Source organism: Dendrobates tinctorius, unplaced genomic scaffold (assembly GCF_039654945.1).
Source record: "Dendrobates tinctorius isolate UK_male_01 unplaced genomic scaffold, ASM3965494v1 ptg000062l, whole genome shotgun sequence".
NCBI lineage: Eukaryota > Metazoa > Chordata > Amphibia > Anura > Dendrobatidae > Dendrobates > Dendrobates tinctorius.
The window spans coordinates 10,595,425-10,619,031 of record NW_027361730.1 but is presented as its reverse complement, the minus strand read 5'-3'; the positions used below and the strand labels follow the sequence as shown (position 1 = coordinate 10,619,031).

The 23,607-nt window shown below is 44.6% G+C and overlaps 1 protein-coding gene across 2 annotated transcripts in view; it reads left to right on the top strand.

Annotated features, from left to right (window-relative positions):
• SND1 (staphylococcal nuclease and tudor domain containing 1) overlaps positions 1–23,607 on the top strand; it is a 956,786-nt gene that overhangs the window by 42,058 nt on the left and 891,121 nt on the right. For both annotated transcript variants that reach the window (XM_073579241.1, XM_073579240.1), the window contains exon 3: positions 20,089–20,209. In XM_073579241.1, the coding sequence (XP_073435342.1) occupies positions 20,089–20,209 (121 nt within the window). The remainder of the gene's footprint in view (positions 1–20,088; positions 20,210–23,607) is intronic.

Genomic DNA, 23,607 nt, shown 5'->3' with positions numbered 1-23,607 from the left:
GGCCAGGATCACACCTGCAAGAAACGTGGCAGAGTCTGGCATCTTAATACCCGGCACTACCGCCGACTCAGTTTCTTCAGGCCCTGTGTACATTGCTTTGCTTTGAGTTTCATTGGTTTCATAAGTGAAGAGGAACCTGTCGCCAGTTTTTTAGTGTCTGAACAAATGCCACAATCATTCACAGCTCCTGTATTTTCAGTTATTTTTCTTGATTTCCCCCCCCCCTCCTGTATATCCCCAAAAATACCTTTTTGAACTGCTCCCACGCTGTATCTAAATCAAGTGGTCTCGTCCAATGGGTGTCATTGCTGCAGCATCTGTGCCTCCTCTCTGCTCCTTATGATCATCCTCTGGCTCTGATGTGTATGACTCTTCTTGCATCCTCCATGTAAAACACATGATTTTGATGCCCTGTGCAGTACCATCTCTGGCTCATGCATGCCTATGACTGATTCTGGTACATGGGAAGAGCCAGAGTGACTTGTCAGCCACAAATCAAATCCTGAGGCTGGCCATTAGCAGCAAAGAGGAGGGAGATATGCTGCAACATTAATGTCCATAGGACTGGATCATCCAATTTATGTACAGCATTGGAGGCATTCGAGAGGTATTTTTGGGAGTATATAGGGGCAGTCAGGAAACATTTGGCATCATTGTGGAATGCAGTACAGGAGGTGTAGCAATTGTTCAGACACTGGGAAAAAAAGGGTGATGGGTTCCCTTTGACGAGTAATACTCTTGGAAGAAAGTGTTCTTCGTTCAAGGTATTAAGCAGAACTATAGGATGACAGTTGTCAAAAAATGGTTTTCCTCAATCGTTAAAGACATCAAGGTAACTTATGGCTGTGCACTGTTGTTCTCTTGGACCACAAAGTTTCATATCTTCTAACTGTTCTCTAGTGGTTTAATGAAGCCACTGCCTGGTAACACAGGATCCTGGACCTCAATTTTGAGAACAGTAAGAGGAAAAGCTCTGGTCTACAGACAAACATTAGCACTACCGTAGTGTGTTAATTGGTATGACTTACAAAATTTTAGTTTACAGTATTAGTCAGACTGAAAAACTCCAGTTTATCTATACCCTGGTTACAACTTATAGCTACAGTAAAAATCACCAGATCACTGTCATATTTCTCTGGTTAGGAGTATAGTGCCCTCTTCTGTTCATTTATGAAATAAAACCAGGGTGGCTTTAATTCCTTAAATTGCTATATTACAATAAAGATTATCTAATGTGCTTTAGTATTAAAACTAAAATATTTTTGTTAAAGTGTATTTGTTACATAAATATTTACTAGACACTGAAAACATCACAAAGATTAATAAAAATAAAACTTGACACTTGGCTTCCACTTCCTCTGTTCATGTCAGATTGGAGTTTGAAAAACAATCCTATGACTGAAAACTGCACATATCGGCAACATCACTTTTTAAGACACAGTAGAGGTGGGTGAGGGGCAGAGGGGGGATCTGTAAGTGGCTCACCTCCAATTGAATGGAGTATAGTCTAAACACTAAAGAACTTTCACTGGCATTGGATTATGTATATCATTTTTGTTAACAACTAAAGTCTAAGAAGAATCTTCAGGTATTTTTCTGCTGGTCAGTATTAAGTTCTGCCTAGCAAAATCAGATTTCTGTTCTCACTGAACTTAATTTAGGCTCCTTTCTATTTTTTTTTTTTTTTTTTTTTTTTTTTTTTTTTCATTTTCCCATGAGCTTTTGCCCATACAATGTATTGAAGCAAAACTGCTTTGGCTAATCCTATAAACATGGTGAGCACTTGGTAATTTGAACTGTTCTTCATTCTGCATTTTTGGAGCTTTGGTAAATGACCATGCATTGAATACTTTTAAAAGGATGTATTGGACTAAATATGCTTTATAATTTACTCTGCTCCTATCGGTATAATACAGCAGAAAGTCTTCATGAAAAGGTTGGAGGTGTAAAGCTCTTCTGTAAAGTTTAGTTTGTCATGTAAGCTGATAGTTTTACTATTCCTCTGACATTTTTCATACCTCCTTCTATATCCCATTGTTTGTAGTGTAGGGGTTGTGCTCATTCGGGTGCAATGGGAGGAAACAGGAGGCCCGTTCCTTATTAATGTGGGTTTATTGTTTCATAAACCCCCCCCCAGAAGCACAAATAGAAAGTAAACAGCCTTTAAGTCCCTGTTACACACAGCGAGGTCGCTAGCGATATTGCTAAAGCGTCACCGATTTTGTGACGCAGCAGCAATATTTCTAGCGATATCGCTATCTGTGATACTTGCCTTCGACGGCTCCCCTGCTGGTTTTCGCTGAACGCGCGAGAACGTCCTGGACCATTTCTCATCGGCCACTTCCTGCTGTGCTTCCTGTTGGCGCCGACGAGCGACGCGAGGATGTCTTCATCGCCGCGTCTGACAGGTAAGTAACGACCGCCACTATCTCGCTGGCAAGATCTGCCTTTTTTGGCAGCTCACTAGCGACCATTTAGCGATGCACCAGCGATCCTGACTAGGGTCGTATCGTGGTCAGAATCGCTGGTGCATCGCTAAATGTAGCGGTATCCTTAAACCAGGCAAAGTAACATTGTCCATAGCAAGGCTCTGCTCCGTCAGTCCTGTGGTCACACAGGCTTGGTTAGTGTCCAGTATTCAGGCTCTGTCTTGAGCCACCCACAGGAGGCCTTCTCCTTCCCAACACACAGACCATATGCCAAACAGCCTCCATTATGCAGGCTGTAGCCACACCCAGTTGCGAGGTATGTGGGTAGGCAGACCTGCCCATCTCTCATTCCTACCCGCAACTCTGTCCCAGGTGCACCAAACGAACCTCTCTGCTTATGTGCACTAAAGAAGATACTTTGGGTTACATCAGAGACAAGCCATCTCTGTGACATACTGCCCATCGACTATGCGACCATTCGCCACACTACAGTAGTTTAAAGGATTATCTGCTATACACTGGATCTTCATGGTACATGGGGCAAATTTTGGGTAAGACTGGAGACCTGCCACCAATCCCGCAAAGAATACACAGCCAGACCTAGATGGGTTGAACAGGTCGGTCACAGATTAATTACCTAAGGCCTGTTTCACACTTCCGTTTTTGTGTCCGCCAAACGGATCCGTTTCCGTTTTTTTGACGGAAACTGATGCAAACGGATCCGTTTTTAAAAAAACGGATCCGTTTTTTTGACGGATCCGCGGTAACCGTAATGGAAGTCTATGGGACAAAAAAAACGGATCCTGCAAAAAATGGCGGATCCGTTTTTTTACGGAAAACAACGGATTTTGACGGATTTGAAAAAACGGAAGTGTGAAACAGGCCTTAGCAGAGAAGGGCAGTTACATTTCGTAATGGGAGGCTCATGGCTGAGATCCTATCCACGATCGACAGGAGATTTGGCCAACGAGCGATCACAAACCTTTGCCCTCATCCTTCCGCTGTGACTTATTGTTAACAAAGATGAGTTATACATACCCTTTTTTTTTTTTTTTTTTTTAATGCACATCTGTCGCAGTTAGTATGGCAATTTACACCCCATTGAAATGTGTGTGGGAGGGAGGATGGGTCAAAAGCTTCCAAGTGAGTTACTGACGGAGGGAAAAGTAAGTTGCTGGCCTGGGCACCTGGATTTAACACCTGTAAGTGTGGCCGTAGATACCTACCCCTTTAAGGACCATTGGACAGCAGTGCATCCCGATTAGTACATCACTGAGGGGAGTGATGCGAGGGGCGGGGGGGTGAATTGGGCACTGACCGTGTTTTATTAGCTGTAGTCTTAGGGGCTCCACAGTCAGAGGCCCCAGAGTCACATTCCTTATGCAGTGCTGTGCCTGCCATTCTGTGTTGTAGTACAACTCGGGTGATTAGTATTCTTTGTATATGCCAAAAAAAGTAGAGTAGTTTGTGTACAATTGTCACATGGCATAAAAGATGGATATATATATAGTTCATAATATTCCAGTTATCAATTTCATAAATACGCTAAATTAAAAGCACTTTTCTGTATTATAACTTGTTTTTTTTTTTTTTTCTTGTGACTGTTCATACAACAATGAAGCTAATGCATGACAATACGTGCAATTGTAATTGAACTGATGCATGCCCTTTGCAAACTAGGGTTTTTCAGCCATTTTAAATTGCCCAGCACAATATTATAAGTTTCTCCAAATTCAACACAATGTTGCTTTTACCGACTGTGTCCTGAGACTTATTCAGCACTATCATAAGCATCTTTAGTAATTAGTAGCGCACCTTTGTGCTGTTATGAACTGCTGTAAGTATAATATATAGGAAAAGGCCAGCTTCTGGCAGTGTTTCTAAGGAATGTCGGCCCATTGTTCATGGAGCAGAAACCTTCAGTTTGTGAGCATTTTGGGGGTTTTGTGCTCGGAAGGGAAGCAGTGCCATTTGACTTTTTTGGCTGGAATTGAGATCGGACACCGTGTCGCGTTTGGAAAGCCCCTGATGTACCAAAACAGTGAAAACCTCCCCCCACAAATGACACCATTTTGGAAACTAGACCTCCCCCCCCCCCCCCCCCCTCCCCCTCCCAAGGAACTTATCTAGATGTGTGGTGAGCACTTTGAACCCCCCAGTGCTTCACAGAAGTTTATAACGCCCGGGCGTGAAAATAAAAAAATCATATTTTTTCCACAAGCATGATCTTTTAGTCACCAATTTTTTAATTTTCCCAAGGGTACCAGGAGAAATTGGACCCCAAAAGTTGTTGTCCAATTTGTGCTGAGTACGCTGATACCCCATATGTGGGAGAAAACTACTGTATGGGCACACGTCATGGCTCGGAAGGGAAGTAGTGACGTTTTGGAATGCAGACTTTGATGGAATGGTCTGCGGGTGTCATGTTGCTTTTGGAGAGCCCCTGATGTACCTAAACAGTGGAAACCCCCCTCAAGTGACCCCATTTTGGAAACTAGACCCCCTAAGGAACTTATCTATATGTGTGGTGAGCACTTTGAGCCCCCCAGTGCTTCACAGAAGTTTATAACGACCGGGTGTGAAAATACAATTTTTTTTTTTTTTAAAACAAACATGATCTTTTAGTCCCCATTTTTTTTATTTTCCCAAGGGTAACAGGAAAAATTGGACCCCAAAAGTTGTTTTGCAATTTGTCCTGAGTAGGCTGATACCCCATATGTGGGGGTAAACCACTGTTTGGGGCATGGCAGAGCTTGGAAGGGAAGGAGCACCATTTGACTTTTTCAACGCAGAATTGGCTGGAATTGAGATCAGACGCCATGTTCCATTTGGAGAGCACCTGATGTGCCCTAACAGTGGAAACCTCCAATTATAACTCCAACCCTAACCCCAACACACCCCTAACCCTAATATCAGCCCTAACCCTAATGGGAAAATGGAAATAAATACATTTTCTTTTAATTTTATTATTTTTCCCTAACTTATGGGGTGATAACTGGGGGTTTGATTTACTATTTATGGCGGTTTTTATGTTTGACAGCTGTCGCACGCTAAAAAACTTTTTATGGTAAAAATAGTTTTTGCATCACCACATATTGAGAGCTATAATTTTTCCATATTTTGACCCACCGAGTCATGTGAGGTCTTATTTTTTGCGGGACAAGTTGACGTTTTTATTGGTGCCATGTTTGGGCATGTGACATCTTTTAATCGCTTTTTATTCCGATTTTTGGGACGCAGAATGAACAAAAACCAGCGTTTCATGAATTTCTTTTGGGGGGTGCGTTTACACCGTTCTGCGTGCGGTAAAATTGATAAAGCGGTTTTATTCTTTGGGTCAGTACTGTTACAGCGATTCCTCATTTAGGTCGTTTTTTTATGCTTTGGCGCTTTTATGCAATGAAAACAATTTTTTTATATAAAACAATTTTTGCATCGCTTTATTCTGCGAGCTATAACTTTTTTTTATTTAGCTGATGATGCTGTATGGCGGCTCGTTTGCGGGACAAGATGACGTTTTCAGCGGTACCATGGATGTTTATATGCGTCTTTTTGATCGAGTTATTGCACTTTTTGTTCGGTGGTATGATAATAAATCATTTTTTGCTTCGTTTTTTCTAAAGGGGTTAAGTAATGGGACAGTCTTATAGGGTGGGTTGTTACGGACGCGGTGATACCAAATATGTGTAATCAAATTCATTTTTTGATTAAAAAAAAAAAATAAAAAAATCCCAAATATATTGTTTTTTTATTTATTTTTTTTTTCCTTCTTACATTGTCCCAGGTGGGACATCACTGTCCTGTGACAAATCAGTGATCGGTCACAGGCTTTGCAGGCACTGAGGAAGCCAGCTCCCTGCAGGCCCCCGTTGCCATCTTGGATTCGGGGGCCTGCAGGGAAAGAGCCCCCCCACAGCAGCGCTGCACATTGCGCTACTGTGGGGGTCTCAGGGAAGCACGGAGGGAGCCCCCTCCCTGACGATGCTTCCCTTTAACCCCCGGTACACCGCGATCGTGTTTGATCGCTGTGTGCAAGGGGTTAACGTGTCGGGTGCGGTCCGTGACTGCCTCTGACACATTATCACAGCTGACACCCGGCACAATCAACTGACACCCGGCTGCGATCAGCGGCGCTCACCGCGTGGGCGCCGCTGATCGCTATGATGTAATATTCCGTCCATGGAAATTAGGTCCAGGGTCACATTGATGGAATATTACGTCCATTGTAGGTAAGGGGCTAAATTAACCCCCCAATGTATCCCCCGGAGCCCCTAATGATTTTAGTAAATACCTTTTGTTGTCCATAATACCTGTGAGCGGCCATGGACCACGCCGCCCACAGGCAGCTCGTGACCCAGCACTGACGTCACGACAAGTGAGGCGTTACTCAGCGCTGGGTTGTGGGCAGGGTTACCACCCCCCCCCCCCCCCCCCCCCTGCCATCACACCCAGCATCCACCACGCTCTTTCTCAAAGAATGGGTGCATGGTGGATGCTGGGTGTGATATGGGGGGGACCCCCGGCTACTGCTGCCAGCACTTTTGACGGGACATCAGCGGAAGCAACAGGGGGTCCCGTGCTGCTTGTGAGCGGCCAGTGATAGCGCTGCTCACAGGCAGTATAGGCAACGTGAGGTATTTACAGAATTCATTAGGGGCCCTGGGGGGGATACATAGGGGGGTTACTTTAAAGTAGTGGACAACCCCTTTAAGAGCACTTCTGTGGAAACCTTCAGTGTTCTATGCCTTATACAATGGTTTCAGTTTGCATATGTATTGCTGCCAAATCTTGCAAGTGTTCCGCAGTCACTATAAGTTATTTGATCACCTGCTTCTCACAAAGTTGGTGGCAGCTTGTGGTGGTCTTCTCTTTCTGCCATGTCCAGGTACTATAACAAGTGTTCCTAGAACTCTTCAACTTCAAGGAACAATTTTTGCATCTCTATGTACATTGAATACTGTTGTGTAATTTTTTTTTCCTCGTCCACTGTTTTATTTTACTGCTGGAGTGGCACCATGACTCTACGTTCCCTTCACCTAGTATGCTAGCTACCAGCCCAGTCACTTTTAGATTAGTGACTCCATTGATAAAATTTAAACAAAACAAACTGGAGTAGCTCTTCAACATTTTTGGACCACTTTCTTGATCGAAGAATTGTGAACGGGATGCCTTTTGTCTATGTGGAATGAGCAAAGATTTCTCCAATACCTCCAGAAGCTGGTGTCCGGTTATGTATTGTATTTTCAGCAGGTCATAACAGCAACATGGTGATCTACGAATTACGGAAGATTCTTTTCATGAAGAGATTCTTAAGTGGCATTTCAAAATAAATTATGAGAAACCATTTGTCATTAGTTGTATTGCACTATTTATAAACTATTCCTGTTGCATTTGTTTGAGGCAAACATCAGAAAGGTTCTACATTTTGGCTGCAGTTCTAATCTTTGGAATGATCACTCCAACCTTTTTCACTATTTATGCTGTAAGACTCTCCACTTTTCTAGAAGCGAGAAAGAAGCCGTGATGGCTGTCATGGTTAGGCTGGGTTCACACTTGCGTACTGGGGCTTTGTGGGCGGCTGCGTACTTCCTCCCTGAAGCTCCACCCGCTTCCGCACTTCTCCCGCCTACTTCTGCATGCGTTCTGTGTACCGATCTGTAACATTGGGTACGCAGGGCCTGCGGATGCGTTGTTTTGACGCGCCTGCCGACCGTGTCAAAACGACGCATCCGCATGTCCTGCATACCCAGTGTTAACAATGGACACTACCGCACACCACAAAATGACGCATGAGTACGCAAAAGCATGCGAATGCATGTCCCTGCGTACGCCATGTTAAATATATGTACGCATGACACATGTGGATCAAATGCTGCGTGCACAAACACCAATGTGATACCAGCCTTAAGGATGATTATCCTGAAGCTTTGTCAGTATGCATTTTGACTCATTAATCTTAGGATTTGTTTTCCACAGTGCTCTTCATCTCTGTTCATCTTCCATAAAATCTAGTTTGACCAAGACAGCGGATAGTGTTATCTGAACATGATGTACTTTTGCCCTTGAAACTTACCTCATATCTTTAGTAGTCTTTCTGGGCTATTTGACAAATTAAAGAGATTAAAAATACTACCCAATTTTTCCCCTTGTGACCACATCCATGGTGATTGGCTGAAGTCCTATAGACCTTACACGTGTGAATAATACTACAGTTGCACGTAACAGAAACATCAAAGTGTTTGAAGATATTCTTTAGTTTTTACCTCTACCATGTTTATCTATAATTTTCTTTCCAATCTGCCACGTCAACTTTAGTTTTCTTTGGTTCATTTCCAGTGTGGTATGTACCATGATGCCAAACTGCACAGTGACTACTCTTCACCCTTGTGACAGACTGATTACAAGTTTGGAGACTCTTATGACGCTAAGTACAGGACACACCTTGGTTTAATATTTATGGACAATTATTTTCAATCTTTTCTAAGACTACCATCATTTTTATCCGGGCAACTTTGTTTAGTTTAGAATACCAAAGATGACAACTATGCAAAAAAATTAAGGCATCTCCAAAGAAATCTATACAAAACCACATAAATAGTGGAGAAATAGACCAGATTATAAAAGATTTGTAATTTCGTTGGTAAATGAATTATGATAACATAATTGATAAAGTGTAATGGGTGAACAGTGTTTTTAGAAATATAGGATCTGGTATAGTAAATAGTAATCTTAGTGGGGCTGCATACATATACAAAACATATCAGATCAATGAATTTACAAGAACATGATCATGTTAAAGAAAAGACTCATGACATGAACTAATCAAAATACATGATCAATAAATAAATGATATGTATAGATCACCATTTTAATATAATAATGAGATAATCAGACATAAATAGTCTATGCTTTTTGAGCAAATTAAACAGATGTAGAGAATTTAAAGGAACCTGTCACCAGAAATAACGTGATTAACCTGCAGATGTGGTTAATCTGTAGATTAATAGCGTTATGCTGTCTGGCGCCTGCACGCAGCCGAATGCAGCGGGGAGAAAATTATCTTTTATTCTTGCCAGCATTCAGTTTCCATCATGGAGACAGGGGTGCTGCGGGTTCAGTCAATGCCTGCTTTAAACGTGCCACCCTTCCCTGACAACAGCTGAGCGTCAATGCAGAGCCAGTGTCCGTCAGGGCCGGGTGTTCGGTTACAGCATAACGCTATTAACCTGCAGCTTAACCTCATATCTGTAGGTTAATAGCAGTATGTCTGGTGACAGGTTCCTTTTAAGGCATATATCCAAAGTAAACAAGAAGTAGCAAGCAGTAAAATGCCAGTCAATACAGGGAGCCATTACATAATGACATGATTATGTTCCTAATACTACACCATCCACACCCGAAAGAAGGAACAAGAACCCTGGTGACGACCTGGTCCTGAATACCCTGTGAATGCATATGACTGGAATTTACGTAGTCAGACGCATCACCGGATCTGCCAGAGACCATAAAGGATGTGCCAGGAAGAAAACGGCGTGTGTGAAGTGCATCCGACCAGCAGCTTTTAAAGGCATAATAATCTTTATGAAGGGAACTGAACATGGCATAAAAAATAAGTACATTTGTAAATAAGTTATATTGGCATTCGAGGTATAAAAGAAATGCGTGATATATATCATGTATGCATAAAGTGCATTATATGCGTAATTATATATCATATTAAGAGCCATGAAAGGAATAAATATAATTTTAATGAAGAACAAGGGCAGATAAAAAAAAAAAAGTGAACATAAGGACAGACTATATCAAATATGATAGTAAATATCTGCATTAAATTTAATACACAGTATGATATCAGAATATAAACACATGGGCTATGCACACAGTGAACAAGTCTGTAGGACAGTGTTAACTCTACCAAATGACTGAAACACAGAAAAACCGTAAAACAAACATATAAAAAATATTCTGTTGTTAAAAAAAAAAATGTAACAGTAAACAGCAAGTGCTAGTAAAAAGATACCAAAACAGGGTGTTTGGTTGATAGTATACATTTTTTGCAAAAAAAAAAAAAAAAACATAAGCCACTCTACCAAATGTAACGGTATACCCATATCAGCAGTCCCTAACCGACGTATTTAAAAACCTCACCATGTGTATGGTACCTAAATGAGCAGGATTCAGAAAGGTAATGCCTGATGTGGACACGCTGTGGAAGATGTCTTATATGTGCATGGCCAACAAGGGAGGGGTGGAGACCTCCCTAGTCTTGCAAAAACAAGAAACCAATTAAATATATATACATGGGCCGTGCACACAGTGAATAAGTCTGTAGGACAGTGTTCACACCACCAAAAGACTGAAACCCAGAAAAAACAGTATGAGAAACGTATAAAAATACTCCGTTGTAAAAAAGTAACAGTAAACAACAAGTGCTAGTAAAAAGATAACAAAACAGGGTTTTTTGTTGATGTAAACTATGGAATCCATTTAGATTATAAGAATCATTCGATAAATACATGTAATCCGTCTTAATTAAAGCTTCCCTCAGCATGTTTTGTTTTTTCAATTTCAGCGATGACGTGACGCAATTATTCTTAGTTTCCTGACTTTAATATCTTTGCCAAGCTATCATAGTCTTCAGTGGTAATGAGCAAACGTGCTCGGGTGCTAACCAAGTGACTTCGATGTGCTCTAATAATATGGTCAAGTCTAATAAACAGGCAATCCCTGTATGCATTGTGACTGTCAAACAGCTGTGAGACATGCAGCCGCGGGCACTCAAACATATTTTTTGACCACGCTGAAGACAGCATGTGAGCGCGCTCGCTCATCACTAGTCTTCAGTGTTTCCCGGCTCTTCTTGCTATTGCAGTGTCTGAATGACAGGAAGGAAGTCAGAGGCATCGGTCACAAGCTCTCAATGAAAGCCTCGTTCTGGCTTTCACATGGCATTTTGACTTCCAGATTGCTGCAGTGTTTGCTAGGCTATCGGACAGGTCACAACCTACAGAGGACCGACTGGAGCAGCGCCAATAAAATATGAAGATGACTGCTGGCAGTGGTTGCAATAAAAAAAATCCCACCGGAGTAGTGTTAAAACATACAGCATGATATCAAAATTAGTATTGCACTTGCATTTTAAAGTGACCGTGTCAGCACAGAATGACTGTTCAAAGCAAGTACAGGCACTCGGTGCTTCATGGCGGAGCCAAACATTTATATACACCTTACCTTCTTGGTTTTCATCTTTCCCACACTTCTCTTGTCCTATGAAGTCAGAGCTGTCCATAAAAGAAGGGGGATTTGAGAGAAACCAAGCAGGTGGGTGGGAAAGTGGATATAAATGATTGGCTCCAATGTGAAGCACCGAGCGCCTGTAGTTAGTTTGAACAGTCATCCTGTGCTTTCTGAGTCCCTTCAAGCAAAAATGGATTATACAATGCCTGGCATATATTTAATATATATGCAGGCATGGCACTGCAAATGATCAATAGTATATTGTTACATTTTGAGTGCCGTATCGTTACAAATGATCCAGAATAGCTGATATCGGATGATATTTTGAGATCATCTATCCAAAGGAGATCTGTCATAAAAAGAAAATAAAATTTATATCCAGATAAGTACATTAAAATTCGTGTGTTGATATTAAAGAATTGTAAAGTAAGGCTACTTTCACACTTGCGTTTTTTTGCGCTGCTTGCGCAGCGCAAACGCGCATAAAAAGCGCATCATGCGTTTTTAATGCATTTTCTTTTTTATTGCGCATGGTTTTAACAAAAAAAGCATGCGTTTTTAAACGCTGATGTGCGCATGATAATGCGCACGTCAGCGCTCCCATAGACTTTAATGTGTTTTTGGGTGAATTTCGTGCGCATGCTTTTTTTTTTTGCGACAGGTCGGACACACCAAAAAGCACACTACAAAAAACGCATGACAATATGCACCCATGTTAAATATAGTAAAAAAAAAACAAAAAAACGTATGCGCAAAAAAACACAAGTGTGAAACCAGCCTAAGCGATTATTCAAGAAAAGATTTATAGCATTTATGTATTCAAGCCAGCAGGTGACACTGTTTTTAGGAGGATTCTCCATTTTGCCTCGGGAGCAGTTTATTGACATCCTAAAGCCATGTGCACACGTTGCGGATTCTGCTGAGGATCCGCAGCAGATTTAGCTGCGTTGTACAGTACCATTGTTTTCAATGGTAAACTGAAAAACGCTGTGCACATGCTGCGGATTTGCTGCGGGTTCAAATCCGCAGCATGTCAATTCTTTGTGCGGAATCTGCAGCAGTTTCACATCTGCTCCATTGTAGAGGTGTGAAACCGCAGGGCTAAACCGCAGGCTAATCTGCAGGGAAACTGCAGGTCTTTTGACCTGAGAATTTACCTGCGGATTTTTCCAAATCCGCAGCACCAAAAACTACATGTGAGCATAGCCTAACACTCCTGGTAGGCCTAGATTAATCCTGTATATACGCCGTATGTATAAACTTTCAGGATTGCGTTGATGAAAATTTATGAAAATATCTCGGAATATGGTGTTACTTTTTTTTTTTTTTTTTTTTTTTTACTCTGTCACCTCATTGGGGGACACAGAACCATGGGTGTTATGCTGCTGTCCACTAGGAGGCGACACTGTGCATAATCTGAAAAAGATTAACTTTGGCTCCTCCTCTGCAGTATACACCCCTGGACGGCGTCAGCCTTCTCCAGTTTTTGCTTAGTGTCGCATAGGAGGCACACCTAAAGATTTTTTCCCTGATAGCCAGCCTCTCTGCACTCTGCCGGGCTCGAGAAAGAGAACCAGGCAGGACTGTTTTTATGCATTCTGCACAGCCTGCAAAACCGCTCTCCCCAGTGGTAGCAAGTACCCACATTGCCGGGATTGCATCCAAAACACTGGGTCAGAACCCCAGGAAGCCCCTACCAATGCTTCAGCGTCGGCTACTACGCCGGAATGGGCTGCTCAGATGTCGCAGTCTATGACACAGTCCATAAATAATCTAACCTCCACACTGCCGCAGGCTCTGCAGGGGCATGTCTCGGCTATGAACGTTACCCAGCAAAAGGATAGCTTGTCTCGGGAACATGCCGTTTCCGACACTCTCAGACGTAAGCGAACCCACAGGTCGCGGTCATCTGCCTCATCCCATAGCACACGGTCATCTCCCTCCAGGGAGAGACACCGTGATTCCAGGTCACCTAGACCGTCCCCTACCAGAGACAGGCAACGCAGATCCCCACAGCGCTCTCCGACCACAGCAGACCTCCACTCCACTTTGCCCACCAGGGAACGCCTTAGTGACACGCAGGATTCGGAAGGCATCTGTGACTCCGACTCAGACAACAAAACGGAGAGGTCTGCTGTACCTTGTCCCTCTAGCACTACAGCGCTAGTTGAGGACATAGTCTCTTCCATCCACCGGGTGCTGGAAACTTCTGATCCAACCCCGGAAGCCCCAGAACACAAAATTTGCTTTGAAAGTGTCCTGAAACCACCTAAGGTCTTCCCTAATCACCCGGAGTTTCAGATGATGCTTACTAAACAGTTCTAGCAGCCTGAGAAGAAATTTGCCAATCGCAAACATTTGGAAGCGAGGTACCCCTTCCCAGAGAAGGACACCAAGGGGTGGACAGACCCACCCGAAGTGGACCCCCCAGTCTCTAGGCTAGCAGCACAGACCCTACTCTCACTTCCAGATAGCTCAACCCTCAGGGACGCAGCAGACCGGCAGGTAGAACGCATGGCCGTTCAGTTTTCAAAGCGGCAGGGGCCTCCCTAGCCCCCGCGATCGCTTCAGTTTGGGCGGCCAAGGCCATTCTGGCTTGGGCCAAAGCATTGCAAGAGGGTCTTCAAACTTCAAATCCCGGGCTTTCGGACCAAGCGGTTCAAATAGCAGTTGTAGCAGATTACTTGCTTCATGCAGCCCTGGACTCTGCAAGAGGTGTAGCAAGGATAGCAGCAAACGCCATCACGATCCGGCGTATCCTCTGGCTGCGGGAATGGAAAGCGGATGCGGCCTCAAAAAAAATCCCTCACGCATCTCCCGTACCTTAGTGGACGACTTTTTGGTGAAAAGTTGGACACAATGATATCCAACGCCACTGGGGGTAAGAGTACCTCTCTCCCTCAGCTGAAACCTAAACGCACGTTCAAGCGGCGTAACCAAACACGATTCCAATCCTTTCGGAATTCTTCGGGCTGGTCCGTCTCGCGACCAGCACAATATCGTAACCGCTCTCCACGCAGGGACAACCCATGGGCGGTGCAGAGGCCGGACAGGACCTGGCAGTCGAAAGCAGGCCAAGCGAAACCCAAAGGAGGAAAACCTCAGAACTTCGCTTCATCATGACTCACGAACTCCGGAAGACACCCCACCAGTAGGCGGCCGACTTTTACTCTTCCAGCAAGTCTGGCTGCCTATTACAGAAGACAGGTGGGTCAGGGAAATAGTGTCTTCCGGATACAAGATAGAGTTCACTTCCGCTCCACCGAACCGGTTCTTCCTTTCTATTCCTCCAACACCACCAGACAAGGCTCGTGCTTTCCACCAAGCGGTCTCCTCTCGCCTTCAAGCAGGAGTCGTAGTACCGGTTCCCGTGAACGAACGCTTCCGAGGGTTCTACTCCAATCTATTCGTAGTCCCCAAGAAAGGAGGCAGCGTCCGGCCCATGCTAGACCTGAAACAGCTCAACAAATATGTACGGGTCCGTCATTTTCGCATGGAGTCCCTTCGGTCCATCATTGCGTCCATGGAGCAGGGAGAATATCTCACTTCCATAGATATACAAGACGCATACCTGCAAATACCAGTTGCTTCCGCCCATCAACGGTTTTTCAGGTTCGCGATCAACCAGGACCACTACCAGTTCGTGGCTCTCCTGTTCGGGCGTGCCACGGCTCCAAGAACGTTTACCAAGGTCATGGCAGCTACCATGGACGTTCTACACTCCAGAGGCATTGTAGTCGTTTCATACCTGGACAACCTTCTCATCAAGGCTTCCACCTTCAAGGACTGCGAGGACAGTGTCTCAATCACAATCGACTCTCTGAGTCGCCTGGGCTGATTAGTCAACCTACAAAAGTCATCGACTACCCCGAGTCAGGCCCTGACCTTCCTGGGGATGCTATTCAACACTTCCAGGGGTCTGGTGCTCCTACCCAGGGACAAGACACTGGCTCTCCGTCTGGGAGTTCGCATACTCCTCCGCAATCCTCGATCCCTCCGGTTTGCCATGAGAGTCCTCGGCAGGATGGCAGTAGCAATGGAGGCGGTACCATTTGCCCAGTTTCACCTCAGGCCTCTTCAACTTGCCATCCTCAAGTCTTGGGACAGGAATCCCTTCTCCCTCGACAGGGAATTCCGGTTGACATCATCAACCAGGAGGTCCCTACACTGGTGGCTCAAGTCAACTTCGCTTGCAAGAGGAAAATCTTTTCTCAGGTCATTGGAAGGTCCTGACCACCGATGCAAGTCTGACAGGTTGGGGTGCGGTGCACCTACAGCACAGGGCACAAGGCAAGTGGTCACCATCAGAAATGACTTTGCCCATCAATATTCTGGAAATTCGGGCCATCTTCCTGGCACTGAGAGCCTTTCATCGCTTGCTGCCAGCCTCTCACATAAGGATACAGTCAGACAATGCCACGGCGGTGGCATATGTGAATCACCAAGGCGGGACCCGCAGTGCCCAGGCGATGAGAGAAGTGGCACATATCCTCCACTGGGCGGAAGAGACGAGGTCGGTACTCTCAGCGGTCCACATTCCGGGTGTGGACAACTGGGAAGCCGACTTTCTCAGCAGACAAGGAATGGACGCGGGGGAGTGGTCTCTCCATCCCGAAATTTTTCACCAGATCTGCCATCGCTGGGGGACCCCGGACGTGGACCTAATGGCATCCCATTTCAATGCCAAGGTCTCCAATTTCATGGCCAGTACACGCGACCCGTGGTCGCTCGGAGCGGATGCCCTGGTGCAGGACTGGACCCAGTTCCAGCTTCTGTACATTTTTCCACCCATCCTCCTGATCTCCAGAGTCGTGAGGAAGATCAAACAAGAGGGAGTTCCAACCATTCTGATCGCTTCCGGACTGGCCCAGACGTACATGGTATGCCGACGTCGTGCAACTTACAGCAGACGCCCCCTGGCGTCTCCCCAACCGTCACGACCTTCTGTCACAAGGTCCATTCTACCATCTGAACTCAGGGGCTCTCAATTTGACGGCGTGGCCCTTGAAACCTGGGTTCTAACCCAAGCAGGGCTCTCACCAGATCACAACCATGATCAGAGCAAGAAAGCCAGCCTCCGCCAAGATTTATTATCGTACCTGGAGAGCTTTCTTTACCTGGTGCGAATCCCGTGGACAGGTCCCACTCCCTTATTCCCTCCCGAAGGTGCTGGGTTTTCTTCAATCGGGCCTGGACGCCGTGCTATCCCTAGGCTCGCTTAAGAGCCAGATGTCAGCGCTTTCAGTGCTTTTCCAAAGGCGTATTGCTAACAAGCCGCAAGTAAGGACTTTTCTCCAGGGAGTTTCCCGATTAGTTCCCCCCTACAGACGCCCACTGGAAATGTGGGATCTCAACCTGGTCCTGACAGCATTACAGGCACCACCTTTCGAACCCCTTAAGGAAGTCCCACTCCGCATCCTGTCACAGAAAGTGGCTTTTCTGGTCGCTGAGCAGGGTGTCTGAATTGTCAGCACTCTCCTGCAGACGGCCTTTCCTAGCTTTTCACCAGAGCAAGGTGGTTCTCCGTACAATACCATCCTTCCTTCCGAAGGTTGTGTCCATCTTCCACCTCAATGAAGAAATTTCAGTGCCATCCCTTTGCCCGGTTCCGGTTCATAGAGTGGATAAGGCTCTGCATACGCTTGACCTCGTCAGGGCATTGCGTATATACGTGTCTAGGACTGCACCCTTCCGGAAGTTTGATTCCCTTTTCCTTCTTCCAGTGGGCGTTTGCAAGGGACTGCCGGCTTCCAAAGCTACCCTTGCCAGGTGGATCAAGTCCACCATACAAGAGGCTTACCGACTTAACAATTCCCCTCTTCTGTCTGGTATCACGGCGCACTCTACGCGGGCAGTAAGGGCATCCTGGGCCATTCGGCACCAGGCTTCGGCACAACAAGCGTGTAAGGCGGCCGCTTGGACTAGCCTACACACGTTTACGAAACACTACAGTGTTCATACTCAGTCCTCAGCAGATGCGAGCCTGGGTAGAAGGGTTCTGCAGGCGGCAGTGCTCCAAGTTTAGGGACCTGCTAGCACAATATTCATCCATTGCTTCCCACCCAGGGACTGCTTTGGGACGTCCCATGGTTCTGTGTCCCCCAATGAGGCGACAGAGTAAAGGAGATTTTTGTGTACTCACCGTAAAATCTCTTTCTCTTAGCCTCTAATTGGGGGACACAGCTCCCACCCTGTTGCCCTTGCGGGCCGTTGTTTGCGGTTGAGTTCTCATATTGTTCTTTGAGCTCGTACATAGTAGCCTTCTTACAGGCATGGTTATTATTTGTTGCGTTCCTCCTTATGCTTTTGCACAAAACTGGAGAAGGCTGATGCCGTCCAGGGGTGTATACTGCAGAGGAGAAGCCAAAGTTAATCTTTTTCAAATTTATGCATAGTGTCACCTTCTAGTGGACAGCATAACACCCATGGTTCTGTGTCCCCCAATTAGAGGCTAAGAGAAAGATTTTACGGTGAGTACACAAAAATCTCCTTTTTAATTTTTTTTGCAGCGTCCGTATCGTTAATAAGTTCAAGAATATGGACCTTAAGTTGACTCATCTCAATATAGATTAAATGACTGAGGAATGTCGTGAAATATATAACTGATGTTACATAATAGGTGATGAGCGATCTTGTATTTCCTTTGGCTATTTGAATCTGTAAAGGTAGAGGTCCAAATGTATTGCTGAACAGTGGCCACAGAGAGAGGAACCCCATGGGTTGCTTTTGCTGTTGAGTGTCCTGGTGCAGCATAGTGGCTCTACGTACGTTTGCGATTTTCACACTTGTGCGACTTGGCTGCATGTGACTTCAAGTGTGCAAATCGGTGTATGCAAGTACCGTATGCACGTGGTTATATGACAAAGGAGAATCATCAGTGTGCACATCGCAAACTGTCACAATTTGTAAGTCCCATACAGTGATTGCAGATTTCCCTTTTAGACTGGAAAACCCTTTAAAGACTCTGTTGAACAGAATTTCCAAGCTCAGTTTCCCCAGCTACTTTTACCAGGACCTGAAAATACACTTTGAAAAAACACAGTTGCATTTTTAAGTGAAGAATCCCAATGTTTATGCACTTAAAATGCATTTGAAAGGAAAACTCATCAAGCTAAGCAAATGTGACGACTAGAGATAATTGCTATTGCGTGTTCATGCAGAAGAAAAGCATTTTTGCAAGTGCAACATGGCCATTGACTGAACACAACCCAACTTTAGAGCCTTAGGCTAAATGCACACGTTTCAGAAAATTTCTGCTCAAAAACCTGAATCCCTTCCCAGAAACCGCACCTATTTTTCCACGGCGGTTTTTGTGCGGTTTTGATGCGTTTTTTTCCGCAGCGGTTTCAAACCGCTTGGAAGAGGCCAAAACCGCGGAAAAATCCGCAAAATTAATGAGCATGCTGCGTTTTGTTACCGCAATGCGTTTTTTTCGCAGTAAAAAACGCATCAATGTGCACAAAAAGTGCAAAATGCATAGAAATGACTGGGAAGCTTATTTTTAGCGGTTTTATAGTGAAAACCACGGTAAAAAACGCTGTGTGTGAACACAGCCTTAAAGGGATTTTACCACAAAGTTAATTTTAATCATCATTTTAATTAATAGATCTTTTGAATAATAATAATTTCCACAATTGGATGTGTTTAATAGAATGTCCCTGTGCTGAGATAATCTTATACATGTGCCCCTGCTGTGTACTGTGTAATGGCCGTGTCTGACCATGCATGGTCTGATCATACCACAGCTCCTGGGCAGGGAAGGAAACAAAAGAGAATATACAGACATAACATTATCACAGCACAGGGACATTTTATTTTAACATGACCACTTTATTTTTGGGAAAACCCCTTTAACTGAAAATTTTAAAGGAACCTGTCACCACGAAATTGCAGTCCAATCTGCTGACCCCATATTATAGAGCAGGAGAGCTGAGTGTGATTGATATGTAGTCTTGTGAGAAAAGATTCAGTATAACTTGTGTTTTAATAATTTTTCTGTTCTTGCTGGAGTTTTCTGTCCAGTGAATGGTACAGTCAGTGACTGACCGCTTTCTTGTGTGCGTGGGCATAAAGAGGTAGATGTCAGTCACTGATAGGACCTCCCACTGGACTGAAAATCCCAGAAAGAGCAGAGGATTAAATAATTAAAAAAGGGGTCATACTGAATCTTTACTCACAAGACTACATATCAATCTGCTCACTCTGACATGGGGCCTTCAGATTGGACTGCATTTTTGTGGTTGCAGGGTCTCTTTAATATTAGAGACTCTAGTAAAATATGAATGCCCACAAGGGACTAAGCATAAAAAGTAAAACACTTTGCAACTAGATGTGCTGCATCCATCAACTTGGGGCTGTTACATTTAATGGTATAATAATATGCAGTGATGTCTATAGTTCTAACGTCTGGAATCCTTTTCAGCCTTGGGCCTTTCCAGCTCGAGAGTTCCTGAGGCGAAAGCTTATTGGTAAAGAAGTCTGCTTCACCGTGGATCACAAGATTAATGAAGAAAGATACTATGGAACGGTGTATTTGGGCAAAGGTATGTTTTCTAATGTTTATTATTAAATTTTAATTTTGTGAAGTTTAGCTATGTGTGTTCCTAATGCTTGTTTCCCTTAAATATATAAAGGCTCATACTTTTTCTTTTTTTTAGTGTAAACATTCTTTAATATAGCGCAAAACTTCTATACTACTAGTAGAAATATAATTGTAGCATATGTAGTTACCTCTGAGATTGGACATAGGCATATTGTGTGTGTGTGTGTTTTTTTTTTTTTTCTTTTTTTATGCTTTATCAAAGTACTTGGTAAAGCCTAAGCAAAACGCGTGTCGGTGTAGACGGAGATTACATTTCATCATAATCATGCCTAAGCATTTGCTATGTACATACATTTAATCATGCCCCTTTTTGCATGTCATTAATTCATGTGGGAGATATGTCAATGTCCCTCATATATCATTAATGATGGAATGGTTTTCTGCACATAGTTTAATGCACTTTATAATAACATTTTGTCCTTGTATGCATGGCTCCTTATCCCTATCCTGGTCTGCATGGCTCCTCATCCCTATCCTTGTATATATGACTCCTTATCCCCATCCTTGTATGCATGGCTCCTTATCCCCATCCTTTTATGCATGGCTATTTTCCCCAATCCTTGTATGCATGGCTCCTTATCCCCATCCTTGTATGCATGGCTCCTTATCCCCATCCTTGTATGCATGGCTCCTTATCCCCATCCTGGTCTGCATGGCCCCTCATCCCTATCCTTGTATACATGGCTCCTCATCCCCATCCTTGTATGCATGGCTCTTTTCCCCCATCCTTGTATGCATGGCTCCTTATCCCCATCCTTGTATGCATGGCTCCTCATCCCTATCCTCGTATGTATGGCCCCCATGATAAAAGCTTAAAAAAACCCCCAAAAAATCCTACTTGCCTTCCCTGCACATCCTCGCAGCATTGTGTTCCAGTGCCAGCAGCTCCTGCAGCCAAGCGATCACGTGTCCCCGCTCATTAAGGTAATGAATATTCACCTCTCTCCACGCCTATGGCTCATTACCTTAATGAGCGGGCACACGTGATGGCCTGGCAGCTGCAGGAAGTCGGCGACTGCTTCTGACACTGTGCGCGCTATAAGAGAAATGAATATTCACTACCAGTTCTGTGAAAATTCATTTCTCTTTAGCCGCTTTAGCCGCAGCAGCCGGCTCCTGCCTCCTGTGACCCGCTGCTCCGCCTCTCCCCCTCCGCTGACATTTTCTGGAACAATGACTCGTGTATAAGCCAAGGGGAGCGTTTTCAGCACAAAAAAAATACTGAAAAACTTGGCTTATAAACTTTAGTTACCGTATATACTCGAATATAAGCCGAGATTTTCAGCCCAAAAAATTGGGCTGAAAGTCCCCCTCTCGTCTTATATTTGAGTCATATACAAAGGGGGTCAGAGGGGGAGGGGGGGCGGGGGTGTCAGGTCATACTTACCCGTCCTGACGCTGTGTCTTGAGCCCCCAGCTTCTCCCCGTGCTCTCTCTTCCTGCCTTCAGCGGTCACGTGGTGCCGCTCATTAAAACTCATGAATATGCGCATATTCATGAGTTTTAATGGGCGGTACCACATGACTGCTGAAGGCAGGAAGAGAGAGCGCGGAGAAGCTGGGCGCTCAAGACACAGCGTCAGGACGGGTAAGTATAGCTCATTATTTTTGGCCCTTCTACTAATTAACATTTCTCTGCATATTTGGAATGTTCATGGTAACCCCCCTTCTTTTGTCTTTTGTTACCTGATGACTATTAAATAGGGTATTAGGCAATTAGTACTCATGTGGAAGTAACTTTATTATATATAGATGTACAACCCACATTCTCCAGCATTGTAGGCTCGAGCGTGTACCGCGCATGCGCTGTGCTGCGGTGTGGTGGCCGGCGCTCTTGTGGGCGTTGCGTTGCCCGGCAACATACCCGGTCACATGACCGGATTGTGCTGCCGTGTGACGTGCGTCCTGAGCGCCGCCCGCCTCGCAGCGTCACAACATGGCGGGGACGCGCCGAACACAGCTGCCAGTGATTGGAGACATTAGTGGGGGTATTTAAAGGATTGAGATCCCATGCTTACCTACCTCCTGATGAAACTGCAGAGGCGGTGAAACGCGCGTCGGGGTGCGTTACAGGCCATCTATCCAGCTCACCAGACGGCAATATGATTGCAGGTAAATGGGCTATATACTGATTATTTATTGGCTCTGACTATATTAGATAGCCACTTATTATGCTATCATCTATTTATTGACACATGCATTTTTGAAATAGTGAGCCAGCGATTAGATCGTTGTGTTAACGGAACTGTTGTTGGTCCAAATCAGGGATGATGCTCCAGCTTTGTGACATATGGTAGGAGCATTGTTCCATATATATATTAATGACTGCCTAACGGTTTGGGATATGTGGCCTTTTACAGTTTTCAGTTAGTCACAGCTATATGTAACTGATTAGGGTTAGGTATTCACCACCCTCCATGTATTGTATGTCTTATTGTGTTGAATTGTGCTATTATGATATGCTTTTTAATAGGTGTTTTGTATTAATAAAATCATTCTTGGATCTATTTGTTCCTTCGTTGTTTCTCTTTTGGTATTATGATACTCACCTGTCCTGCGTCCATGGCTGCTTGCTGCTGTCTGTCATCGGTCAGTGACTTCAGACAGCAGAGGGCGCAGTGACGTGGTTAGTGCGCGCCGCGCCTCCTGCAGTCTGAACGTCACTGACTGATGACGTGGCAGCTAGCGGTGAGCAGCCATGGATGCAGGACACATGAGTATCTCAGGTGCCAGCAGTGACACCGGCACCTGACACCCAGCGACGGAGAGGTGAGTATGTCTTTTTTTTATTTTTACATGCAGCAGCAGCATGGGGTCAGCATATGGGTAACAATCTATGGAGCTTCTTATGGGGCAGCATATGGGGGAATAATCTGGAGCTTCTTCTGGGGTAAGCATATGGGGGAACAATCTATGGAGCTTCTACTGGGGTCAGCATATGGGGGAATAATCTGGAGCTTCTTCTGGGGTCAGCATATGGGGGAACAATCTATGGAGCTTCTGGGGGCAGCATATGGGGGAATAATCTGGAGCTTCTTCTGGGGTCAGCATATGGGGGAATAATCTGGAGCTTCTTCTGGGGTCAGCATATGGGGGAACAATCTATGGAGCTTCTTATGGGGGCAGCATATGGGGGAATAATCTATGGAGCTTCTTCTGGGGACACCATATGGGGGAATAATCTATGGAGCATTTCCCACCCTAGGCTTATACTCGAGTCAATAAGTTCTCCCAGTTTTTTTGTGGCAAAATTATGGGGGTCGGCTTATACTCGGGTCGGCTTATACTCGAGTATATACGGTAGGTTCTTTTCAATGACAAGACATTCTGACTACATGTT